The following is a 12,868-nucleotide window of genomic DNA, read 5'->3' as shown; positions in this document are numbered from 1 at the left end:
AGGTTCTCGATATTTATTGCTTATTTATGTATTACTAGTCTTATTTCTTTCCTTTTGTATTTGGAATTGGTTACTATTTGCAGCTAGTTGAGTGCCCACATTGGCGTGGTCTTTCATAAAACCTATTACGATTATTTTTGGACTGCGAATTCGTTGAGTATGCCCGCAATTAAATGTATCACAGTGTTGGATATGGTGACATAAACGTATTTCAACAATAAGCTTACTTCGAACTTTCAACTTTCAATTATGCCCATCATATCTGAATATCTGCAAAATATGATTCGCGACAAAACGGGAAGATTGAAGAGGAGGTATGCTTGGTCGTAGTACACACGTGTCAAATCAAGATGAGTGTGACTAGATATTGTGTTTGCACCACCATAGGCCGCACCTCCCTGTCGAAATACTCGTGCTCCAATAGCATACATTTGTCACCTGGTTGAATAGGAAAACAAAACACTCACCCACCACTGTTATCTCTATCTTGTCGCTTTCTTCTGAGGTAATGCCTCTACCGGACACCGTGCACGTGTATAAACAACTGTATATGCCCGATGCATCACCTCCATTCGCGATGGTGAACGTCGTGCTCTTTCGCTCTGTTGGCGCTTGCTTTATTTCTCGTTGGTTGCTGTACAGGTGAAAGGTGCCAGCGGAACATGCTGGAGCAGTAGTCGCACAAGTTAATTTGACCGGTTCATCTGATAGATAGACTTTATCCGTTCGGTCACTTTTTATTCGAGGTCTCGCTGGCCGAGCTGGAAAGAAGGACATTTAATTGATTCAGACTGTACTCAAGCGTATGGAATCAAAATTCTCATGAACTCCGTGCAAAACCCATTCTGTGCAACTACCTATTTCTCATTCTTAATTCCCATCGTATAATACCGTCCCCACCCCCGTTAATTTGTATATGTAGAAGAGACTTTCGTGGAGACAATAAGTGACGGTTGTCTGTATGATTGAACGAAACATCTACTCGAAAGTTCTGCTAAGTTAAAAGCTGGAACTCCAGGATAATGACCTACACAGTTGCTACCAGTGCCACGAGTTACTCGGCCTGAAATAGGAATACTATACAGCTGAACAGGTGGCTAAGCATTTGTTCAGGAAGGAAGGCGCCCGATGTTTTGATCATTGGCCACTCTTCCAGCGAAGGTGGATCCTGTACAGTAAAGTCAGTTTGCAACTGAACTGGAAGGGGACTAATATCCCAACAGGAAGCTTTGTTCGTGACACAAGGATCCGAGTGTGGGGTCATTGCAGAGAAGAAAGAGGATGGGAACCAGAGGGCCAGAAGAGTTAGAAGAGTTGTTGTAGAGATAGATGTTTTCAGACCTCAGACAAAGTCGTGAACAAAATGTTGAGCATGATGTCAGTAAAATCCTGAGCTGCGTAAACACAATGCCAAAGCAAAAGGTATGATTAAAAAGACAGTTAAATTCAGGGCAGAGATCAACACCTGGAATTATGATTGTATACCCATCAGTGCGAACTGTCTGCAGGCAGGGCAGGACTGGTAGTTCAGTATTCCGGTTTTCCGTTGCTTTTGCCATAGCGGGTGGGATTAAAGGAGGAGAGCTGGTGTTACTAGTCAGAGAAAATGTTACAGCAATGCTGTTAGGACCGACTGCAGAACTTGTTGAATGATACTTTATGGGTGGAACTGCGAAACATCTCACAAAATCAAACAATCTCTTCACGTCCACTCTACATCGGCCATTCAAAGTTCAAAAGCCTTCAATGAGACCCCCTGTTTATTCTTTTAAACTCCAGTGAATAGGGACCAGAATCTCAATGGGTGCATATAAATTAACCATTTCATTTGCTGAATATTTCTTCTGACGCGACTGAAATGTCTCCAATACCCACATATCCTTTCTCATATTTGCCCTCCAATATTTGATGTCTCCACTGTAGCAAATATCGCGTCTACATCAAATCTACCAGATAGTGCTTCTGATTATAGGGGTTAAATACTACAGATCAGAATAAAAATCGGATTTACTGTGTCATGTGATGCAGGAAAGCAAAGATCACGTGAACAGAATCACTAAGCAGAATATTTCGGATGGCAATTATGAACATTGGATTTAAATTCAGATTATGTGGGAGATTTAATAGGACTAAGGAGTAATTCAGCTAATGAATTGTAACAGCAGTCTGTGTTTCTGTACAATTAGACATATGATTCGACATTGGTTTTGTTGGACAGCCAGAGAGTGGTGCTCGATCATTGCCACTCTGACATGAGGCCTGTGACTAGTGGCGAGCAGCATGCGTCGGTGCTGGGTACGTTGTTATCATTTATATCAACGATCTGGATGATGCGAGGTAAATGAGATCAGCAATGATGCAGATGACACCGAGATTGGTAGTGTAGTGGTCAACGAGAAGAACTATCATAACATGCAACGGTAAATGGGCCAGCTTGAAAACGGGCTGAAAATGTTAGACGGAATTTTCTGCAGAAAATAGCAAGTGATGCAGTTCGTTAGGTTTTACACAGTGAACGGGAGGTAACTAAAGAATGCGATGGAAGGAACAATATTGGAATACAGGTCCATAATTCACTGAAAGCAGTGTTACAGCTTGAAAGCGTAGGACATGATGTTATTGGCACATTGGCTTTCGTTCAGCAATGTTACATTGCTCAGTGTCATTACTTCGGAAGACCTGTTCTGGTCCGAGCACGTAATTTTAATTATGGGGAAAGCACGGCAGCGCTTCTATGTCTTTTGGATTTTGCGATGATTCAGCATTACATCTGCAAATTCGACGAACTTCTGTAGATGTGTACTGGAGTGTATATTGACTCGTTGCATCGCAGCCTGGTATGGAAGCACAAACTACCTTGAGCGGAAGATCACTTAAAAAGTAATGGATATGGCCCATTCTATCACGGGGAAATTACTCTCCTCCAATACACACATCTCCACGAAGAGCGGTCGCAGGAAAGCAGCATCAATCATCAGTGATGCCGCTCATCAGTGACTTACTTTCTTCTCGCTGCTGCTATCAGGAAGAATGTACAAAACCCTTATGATTCACACCACCAGCTTTAGGAACAGTTATTATCCTTTAGCCATCAGGCTCTTGAACCTAAAGGGAGAACTTCACCCAACTTCACTTGCCCGGACATTGAAATATCCCACAATTTCTAGGCTTTCTTTCAAGGACTCTTCATTTCAGGTTCTCGATATTTATTGCTTATTTATGTATTACTAGTCTTATTTCTTTCCTTTCGTATTTGGAATTTGTTACTATTTGCACCTAGTTGAGTGCCAACATTGGCGTGGTCTTTCATAAAACCTATTACGATTATTTTTGGACTGCGAATTCGTTGAGTATGCCCGCAATTAAATGTATCACAGGGTTGGATATGGTGACATAAACGTATTTCAACAATAAACTTACTTCGAACTTTCAACTTTCTATTGTGCCCATCATATCTGAATATCTGCAAAATATGATTCGCGACAAAACGGGAAGATTGAAGAGGAGGTATGCTTGGTCGTAGTACACACGTGTCAAACCAAGATGAGTGTGACTAGATATTGTGTTTGCACCACCATAGGCCGCACCTCCCTGTCGAAATACTCGTGCTCCAATAGCATACATTTGTCACCTGGTTGAATAGGAAAACAAAACACTCACCCACCACTGTTATCTCTATCTTGTCGCTTTCTTCTGAGGTAATGTCTCTACCAGACACCGTGCACGTGTATAAACAACTGTATATGCCTGATGCATCACCTCCATTCGCGATGGTGAACGTCGCGCTCTTTCGCTCTGTTGGCGCTTGCTCTATTTCTCGTTGGTTGCTGTACAGGTGAAAGGTGCCAGCGGAACATGCCGGAGCAGTAGTCCAACAAGTTAATTTGACCGGTTCATCTGATAGATAGACGTTATCCGTTCGGTCACTTTTTATTCGAGGTCTCGCTGGCCAAGCTGGAAAGAAGGACATTTAATTGATTCAGACTGTACTCAAGCGTATGGAATCAAAATTCTCACTAACTCCGTGCAAATCCCATTCTGTGCAACTACCTATTTCTCATTCTTAATTCCCATCGTATAATACCGTCCCCACCCCCGTTAATTTGTATATGTAGAAGAGACTTTCGTGGAGACAATAAGTGATGGTTGTCTGTATGATTGAATGAAGGATCTACTGGAAAGTTATGCTAAGTTAAAAGCTGGAACTCCAGGATAATGACCTACACAGTTGCTACTAGTGCCATGAGTTACTCGGCCTGAAATAGGAATACTATACAGTTGAACATGTGGCTAAGGATTTGTCAGGGAAGAAGGCGCCAGATGTTTGGATCATTGGCCACTCTTCCAGCGAAGGTGGATCCTGTACAGTAAAAACAGTTTGCAACTGAACTGGAAGGGGACTAATATCCCAACAGGAAGCTTTGCTCGTTCTGCAAGGATCCGAGGGTGGGATCATCCAGAGAAGCAAGAAGATGGATACCAGAGGACCAGAAGAGTTCGTAGAATTGTTGGAGAGATAGATACTGTTAGATCTCAGACGAATTCAGAAATCAAACTGTTGAGCACTATGCCAGTAAAATCCAGAGCTGCGTAAACGTTAAGCCAAAGCAAGAGGTATGGTTGAAAAGACAATTGAATTCAGGGCATAGGTCAACATCTGGAATTATGATAGTATACCCATCAGTGCGATCTGGCTGTAGGAGGAGCAGGACTGACAGCTCAGTATTGTGATTGTCCTTTGTTCCAGACACACCATAGCCGGTGGGATTAAAAGAGGAGCGCTGGTGTTTCTAGTCAGAGAAAATGTCACAGCAATGCTGTCAGGGCAGATTTCAGAACTTGTTGAATGATAATTCATGGGTGGAACTGCGAAACATCCCACTAAATGAAACAATCTCTTCACGTCCACATTACGTTGGCCATTCAAAGTTCAAAAGCTTTCAATGAGACCCCCAGTTATTCTTTTAAACTTCAGTGAATGGGCACCAGAATCTCAATGGGTGCATATAATATTAAACATTTCGTTTGCTGAATCTCTCTTGTGACGCGACTGAAATGTCTCCAATTCCCACACATCCTTTCTCATATTTGCCCTCTAGTATTCGATGTCTCCACTGTAGCAAACATGGTGTCTACATCCACTCTACCAGAAGGACTTCTGATTATAGGGGTTAAATACTACGGAACAGAATAAAAATCGGAGTCAGTGTCTCATGTGATCACGTGGACAGAAACGCCGAAGCAGAACATTTCGGATTGCAATTATGAACATTGGTTTTAAATTCAGAGTATGTGCGATATTTAATAGGACCACGCTATAAAGCAGTAATTCAGCTAATGAGCAGCGATAGCAGTATGCGTTTCTGTACAGTTGGACGTATGATTAGACATTCGCTTTGTTGGACAGCCAGAGAGTGGTAGTGAATCATTGCCTCTCTGACTGGAGGCCTGTGACTAGCGGCGTGCAGCATTCGTCGGTGCTGGGTACGTTGTTATCACATATATCAACGATCTGGATGATACGAGGTGAACTAGATCAGCAATGTTGCGGATGACACCGAGATTGGTAGTGTAGTGGTCAACGAGAAGGACTAACATATCATGCAACGGTATCTGGACTAGCTAGAAAAATGGACTGCAAATGTGAGACGGAATTTTGTGCAGAAAACTGCACGTGATGCAGTTCAATAGGTTTTACACAGTGAACGGGAGGTAACCGAGGAATGCGATGGAAGGAACATTATGAGAATACAGGTCCATAATTCACTGAAAGCAGCGTTACAGCTTGAAAGCGTAGGGCATGATGATATTGGCACATTGGCTTTCATAATTAAAAAGACTGAGTACTTGAGATAGGATATTATATGGAAGTCGTTTTGGACATTGGTGAATCTGTCACAAAGCAGCGCTGGGAGCTGTCCCAAATGCAAGACACAGACACTGAAATACTAGGAACAGGAATAGGTTTGTCGAGAAAGCACGGGAAGAAACGATGCTGGACATACGATACAGGCCCTGAACGAGAGTAGGAGACAGGGCCTGGTCTAGGAACTCGGAACTTTGGAACCAGAGCCCGGACAACAACCCGGAAATTCGGTCTTGGTTGGGACTCGGAACCTGGGTCTTAACTCGGAACCGGATCCCGTGTATTGGCTTGGACTCGGCACTAGGATCTTGGCAAGGGCAGGACGTGGTTAGGGGACTGGACGTGGAACTTCTGCACAGGACGAGGCACACGGACAGAACGAGATCACAAAGCCGTGGCTTGAACTGGACGAGGTACTTGGACGTGGCTTGGACAGGACGACGTACTTGAACGTGGCTCGGACAGGACGAGAGACTCCTGGACAGGACGAGGGAACACCAGCACAGGATGAGGGAACACCAGCAAAGGATGAGGGAACTCCAGCATAGGACAAGTGAACAGCAGCATCGGGCTGGGCGAGTTACTCCTGGGGCTGGGCGAGGGATCTCCAGCACAGGACGAGGAATTTCCAGCAGCAGGCTGGGTGAGGTACTCCTGCACTGTGCGAGGAATCTCCTGGGCTGGGCGAGGTAAGTCCAGCACAGTACGGGTCTCTTGATCTAGATTTGGTTCGGCTTTTGGACTTGGCTTGGTTAGGCTCATGGGTACGGAGCGGGACTCCTCCTTGGAGCGCAGGACCAGGAACCTTTCTTGGACGCAGGGCCGGAACCATTTCTAGTACTCAGGGCCAGGGCTCTTTCTCGGACACAAGGCCAGGATGATTGCCGAGGACACTTGCCGAGGTAAACTGCCGAGGGACTCCTGTACTGGACGAAGGACACCTGAACAGGACGAGACGACAAGTCTTGACTTGGACAGGACTGGAACAAGGCGCCTGGAACTTGGAACATGGGAACACAGAACACAGAGCCGGTACCCCTCAATGGGAACAGGACAGAGGACCGGGACTCTTTTTTGACGTGGACACTAATCACGGGGACACAAAGAGATAGTTCCAAACTAAACGATAGATAGTTCCTTATCTTGGCGTGGCAAGGCTCCGGTCCCACTCCGGCGGTTGAACTTGACGGGGATGCAGGCGAGGCTTCAGAAGGAAGGGGAAGGGAACAGTACAGCGAATAATCCCTGGTTTGCCGAGGTACTTATGTGCCAGCCCGAAATGAGAAACAGGTGTCTCAATTAGGGCACCCAACAGAACAAGGGAGAAAACAGGAAATACCGGAGCAAGGATCGAAGTAGCGGACCGTGAACCGGAATGCGGGCCATGACAGAAGTTTAATTTGGAGTTGGTGTGCCAGAGGGCAAGAAACCCAAAAGAATACATTAAAAAAGACCGTCAAAGCGCCTGTGTGCAGAGAGAAGGAAATAAATCATGCGAACAATAATGCAAGAAATAGCTGCGACATGCAACTATTTTGGTAAACCTAGACATAAGAACATAAACCATAGGAGCAAACTGAGATCATTCCGCCTGTAAGGTCCGCTCCACCATTCCATCCTGGCTGATTTATTATCCTTCTTAACCCTGTAATCCTTGTTTTCCACACGCTACCTTTGACTGCCATACTAATAATGAACCTATCGTTTCCATTTAAATATAGCCAAAGACGGCCTCCAGAGACAACTGTGGAAATGAATACCACATCCATCACCCTCTAGAAGAAGAAATTCCTCCTCATCTCTGTTCGAAATGACCATCCTTCGACCCGAGGCTGTGTCCTCTGTTCCAAGACTCTCACAATATGGGGAACATCATCTCTACATCCAGTCTACGCAGGCCTTTCAAAGTCCAAGTTCTTTTAATGAGACTGCATAACCTTTATTTTTTTTTTTACGCACCAGCGAGTAGCGTCCAGAGCCGCAAACGCTGCGTATACATTAACCCTTTCACATGCTGAATCTTTCCCTTGAAACGCCATTGGATCGTCTCCAATCCCAGCTCATCCTTTCTCATATTTGGCCTCCATTCCTAGACTCCCCCACTAGAGGAAAGACCGTCTCCATATCAAATCTATCAGAACGCCCCTGTGATTATAAGGGGTAAATACTCTCGTTCATACAGAAAAAATACGATTTAGTGTGGCTTGGGATGCTGGAAAACGACGATCACGACGACAGAAACACCGAAGCAGAAAAATTGCCGATGGCAATTAACGCAGATATTAATGAATATTGGGTTTAAATTCCGAGCATATGGGAGATTTAATATGAATAGCCTATAAAGGGATAATGCAGCTCATGAATAGCGATAGCAGCTTTTTTATAATTCTCCGGACAAACCAGGACATTAGCTCAAAGTAACACTATCAGAAAATATAGAGAAGGCTTGACCCAAAAGCGAAGTAGGGGAGACGGTTTGGCACAAATGAAATTAGTAGTAATAGATAAGGCACCAATGGGAACAAAACAGGAGAGAACAGAAACTAAACACAACAGGCAGCAGGGTAAGCTTTAGGGCGGAAGAGAGAAGACGAGAAAAACCGTCTTGAAGCTGGATGGTATATGAGTGACGAAGGACTTCGGGAGATAAGGGATTAATTAGGCTGCAGGTGATGAACCTGGAACGAGTGACAGGTGAATCCTATTGGCTGGGTGAGACTGGGCGCGATCTTCATTTGCAGGCTAGAGAACGCGAGCACGAGCGTACCTTATAGATATGGCATGGAAATGATTAAAATAGCCCGTGGAAATCTTTAGCAGTCTTGGTTTACGCGTGCCTTTCATTAAAGTCCGGAAAAAAAATACCACGACTTATATATGTTGAAATTTGGTAGCTGATCTTCCAGCATTTCCCACAAGAAGACCGGTCCAATAACAATAAAAGCAAGAGAAGGTAGCGACGGTTACGAGTTGAGATATTCTATTGCAACTGCATATTTATTCTAATATGCGCCATGTCACTGGTTCTTAGAGCAATGGTTAGGCAAAGCATTCATGCTACAATCAAGTTTGCTGACGATACCACTGTCGTCGTCCGAATCTAAGGTGGTGACAAATATGCATACAGGACAAAAATTGCAACTGTAGCTGAGGTGTGCCATAGTAACGAACACTTACAAAGCATTCTCTTTATTTTTTCGCTTACTCCTGAGGATATCTTTCTACCGGACGCTGTGCACGTGTAAACGCTCGATGCATCACCTCCACTTGCAATGGTGAACGTCGCCCTGCCTCACTGTGACGGTTTTTCATTTACTGGTTGTCGGTTATTGTACAGGTGAAAGATGCCATCGGAATGTACCGAACCAGTTATCCAACTAGTTAACTTGATCCATTCAGCTGAGACATAGACTTTATCCTCTGAAATGTCTCCAATACCAGCACATGCTTTCTCATATTTGCCCTCTAATCATAGCTGCCTCCACTGTAGCAAATATCGTGTCTACATCTACTCTGCCAGAAGGTGCTTGTAATTATATGGGTTAATTGCTACTGATGGAAACAAAAATCGGATTTAGTGTGGCAGGTGATGCAGGAAAACAAAGATCAGAAGAACAGAAACACCGAAGCAGAACACTGCGGATGGCAATTAATGCTAAGGTTTATGACTATTAGATTTAAATTCGGAGCATGAGGGAGACTTAACATGACTAGTCCATAAAGGAGTAACGCAGCTTATGAATACCGATAGCAGTTTTCTGTTTACAATTCTCGGAACAAACTAGGAAATTAGCCTTAGTGTGAGAAAATATTGAGAATGCTTGACACAAAAGCAGAAGAGGTCGATGTTTTAGCAATAAACAAAATCTTTAGTAATAGACAAGCCACCAGGAGGCACTAAACATAGGGAGCAGGCTAAACTTCCGGCAGGATGAGTTAAGATGAAGAGCAATTGTTTGAATCAGGACGGCTTGATGTGTAAGGAGGGACTGTGGGTGATAAGGGATTAAATAGGCTGCAGGTGATGAGTATGAAACGAGTGGCAGATGAATCCTGTTAGCTGGATGGAGACTGTGAGGGGTCTGTCAAGTTTGCTGACCATACCACCATCGAAGGCGGAATGAATGGTGCTGACGTGTCAGCAAGCAGAAGAGAGATTCAGTACCTGTCAGACAGTTGCCATGACAACAATCTCTTACACAATGTGATCAAGATTAAAGAGCTGATTTTTGACTTCAAGAGTGGGATACCAGACGTCTATGAGCCAGTCTTCATCAGACGATCAGAGCTGGAAAGGGTCAGCAATTTTATATTGCTCAGTCTTTTTCTTTCAGAGTACCTGTTCTAGGCCTCGCGCGTAAATGTAATTATGAAGAGGGCACTCACTGCAGCGCCGCTACTTCACTTGGAGTTCACAAAGTTTTGCGTAACATTTAGTGGCTAGTGAGTCTTTATGGATGGAACTGAGGAATAAGAAAACTATGGCCACATTAACAGGACTATATTACAGACCAACCGATTTAGAGGAACATATTTGTAGAGAGATCGCAGACTGTTCTGAGAAACATTACCTTGTTATCGGACATGGTTTTACCTTTTCACAAATTGACGGGGAACTCCATTCTGTAAAATGACTAGATGGGAAATGTTTGTGGTATGTGTTCGCGAATGTTACCTGAATCAGTGCGTAGAAGTCTCAGCAAAAGACTGTGCGATCTGCTATAAGGGAATGAAATCGGGCAGGTGACAAAGGGTTGTGTAGGCGAACACGTTTCATCTCGTGATCACATTGCATTAGTTTCAGAGTAAATTTGAAAAAAAAAGATGGACCTAGTCAACGGGTTGAGATTCTGAGTTGCATAAAGGCCAATTTTGATTGTATCAGCAACAATCTGGCAAAAGTTGATTAGGGCAGACTGTTTTCTGGCAAAGATGTACATGGTAAGCAGGAAGTCTTCACAACTGAAAATCTGAGAGCACAAAGACTGCATGTGCCTGTCAGAATAAAAGGTAATGATAACAGGAGCAGGTAAAGAAAACGTGTGGATAAACAAAATATATTGAGATCCTGGTAAAGGAACAGAGGAGGCTGCATTGCAGGTATAGGTAGATACGAAGAAACGAGTTGCTTCTGGAGCACAAGAAATGCAAGAAGACAGTTACAGAACCTGGAACGCTAAAGGAAGACATGCCCATGCTTAAGCAGACAAGGTGAAGGAGAATTCTAAGGGCTTCCAGAGATATCCTCAGAGCAAAAAGATTGCAAGGCACAAAAACACGGGGAAATCTGCAGATGCTGGAAATTCACGCAACACACACAAAATGCTGGTGGAACGCAGCAAGCCAGACAGCATCCGTAGGACTAAGCAGAGTCGACATTTCGGGCCGAGACCCTTTGTCAGGCCGACACGTCACCCGAAACCTCGACTGGGCTTATTCCTATTGATGCTCTCTGGCTTGCTGCGTTCCCCCAGCATTTTGTGTGTGTTGCAAGGGACAAAACTTGTTCTCTGGAAGATCAGGATGGCAATCAAGGCCGGGCGCCAAAAGAGATGTGAGAGATCTCAGGTGATTTTATTTTATTTTATTTTTATTTATTTGTTTATTTATTTGCATCTCTATTTACTCGGGAGATGGATGCACAGTCTACAGTAGAGAGGCGAGACGGCATCAACGTAATGGACCCTGTACAGGTAACAGAGCACGAAGTGTTTGCTGTCTTGAGGAAAGTTAGGATGGATAGTTCCCCAAGACCTGACAATGTATTCCCTTGGACCCTGTGGATTGGCAAGGGTGGAAATGTCCGGGGCACCAACGGAGATGTTTAAGTTATCTTTAACGACCGGTCAGATACCAGAGGATTGAAGGATACCCAATGTTTTCTGCTGTTTAAGAAAAGACCTAAAAATAAACAAGGAAATTAAAGGCCTGTGAGCTTGACGCGAGAAGTGGGAAGGATATTGGAAGGTATTCTAAAGGACCCGATATATGTGCATTTGGATAGAAATGGACTGATTAAGGCTAGTCAGCGTGGCTTCATGCGAGGTAAGTTGTGTCTAACAAATCCTATCGAGTTTGTCGAGGAAACTACCAGTAAAGTTGATGGAGACGAGGCAGTGAATGTTGTCTACATAGACTTCAGCAAGGTATTTGACCAAGTTCCACATGGGGGTTTGGTCAGGATTTGTCAGTCATTGGCATTCAACATGAGATAGTAAATTGGATTGGACATCAGCTTTGTAGGAGAATCCAGAGAATAGTAGATAGTTGCCTTTCGGACTGGGGGCCTGTGACTATCGGAGTGCTGCATGGTTCGGTGCTCGGTATGTTACTGTTTGTCGTTTCTATCAACCATCTGAATGATAATGTGGTTAACTGGATTAGCATAGTTGCCGATGGCATCGAGATTGGGGGTGAAGTGGACAACGAGAAAAACTATCATGACTTGCAATGGGATCTAGACTTGCAAGAAAAAAATGTGCTGAAAATGGCAGATGGAATTAAGTGCAGAAAAATGAGAGTTGTTGCAGTTCGGGAAGACCAACCAGCGTAGGTCTTATGCAGTAACCGGGAGGGAACTGAGGAATGCGATGGAAGGAACAATATGGGAATACATGTCCATAATTCACTGTAAGTATCTTTCCGGTTTGATAGGGTCGGAGAGGAAGATTTTGACACACTGGCTTTCATAAATCAAAGGACTGAGTACCTGAGATGGGATATTATATTGCAGGTGTATAAGACATTGGTGGGGCTTAATTTTGAGTATTGTGTGTAGCTTTCTTCACATAATTGCAGAAATAATATAAGGAAGTTTGCATAAGTACAGAGAAAATTTACAAGGATGTTGTCAGCTCTGGATGACCTGAGATATATGGAAATATTGACAGGTTTGTATATTATTTAATGGTACGTAGAAAATTGAGAGGGGATTTGATAGAGGTATGCAAAATTAAGAGATAGGGTAAATGCGAGCAGGGTGTTTCTACTGAAGTTTGGAAG

General features: G+C 43.8%; 2 protein-coding genes and 1 pseudogene across 6 annotated transcripts in view; 1 reads left to right on the top strand and 2 right to left on the bottom strand.

Moving 5' to 3' along the window:
- Positions 1–12,868, bottom strand: part of LOC134338864 (histone H2A type 1-like) — a 597,857-nt pseudogene that overhangs the window by 255,142 nt on the left and 329,847 nt on the right.
- Positions 1–12,868, top strand: part of LOC134339082 (histone H2A type 1-like) — a 318,239-nt gene that overhangs the window by 245,654 nt on the left and 59,717 nt on the right. The window lies entirely within an intron of this gene.
- The window catches only part of LOC134339078 (alpha-1B-glycoprotein-like), an 89,168-nt gene that overhangs the window by 55,318 nt on the left and 20,982 nt on the right, over positions 1–12,868 (bottom strand). For all 5 annotated transcript variants that reach the window (XR_010016341.1, XM_063035384.1, XM_063035385.1 and 2 more), the window contains exons 3-4: positions 3,661–3,954; positions 468–761 (exon numbers count right to left, since the gene is read on the bottom strand). Coding sequence is in view for 4 of the 5 variants with exons in the window: in XM_063035384.1 (XP_062891454.1) it covers positions 468–761; positions 3,661–3,954 (588 nt within the window). In the remaining variant the exon portion in view is untranslated. The remainder of the gene's footprint in view (positions 1–467; positions 762–3,660; positions 3,955–12,868) is intronic.

The sequence above is a fragment of the Mobula hypostoma genome, chromosome 28 (assembly GCF_963921235.1).
Source record: "Mobula hypostoma chromosome 28, sMobHyp1.1, whole genome shotgun sequence".
Lineage (NCBI taxonomy): Eukaryota > Metazoa > Chordata > Chondrichthyes > Myliobatiformes > Myliobatidae > Mobula > Mobula hypostoma.
Note: the sequence above shows the minus strand (reverse complement) of the source record. Positions and strands in the feature narration are given on the sequence as shown.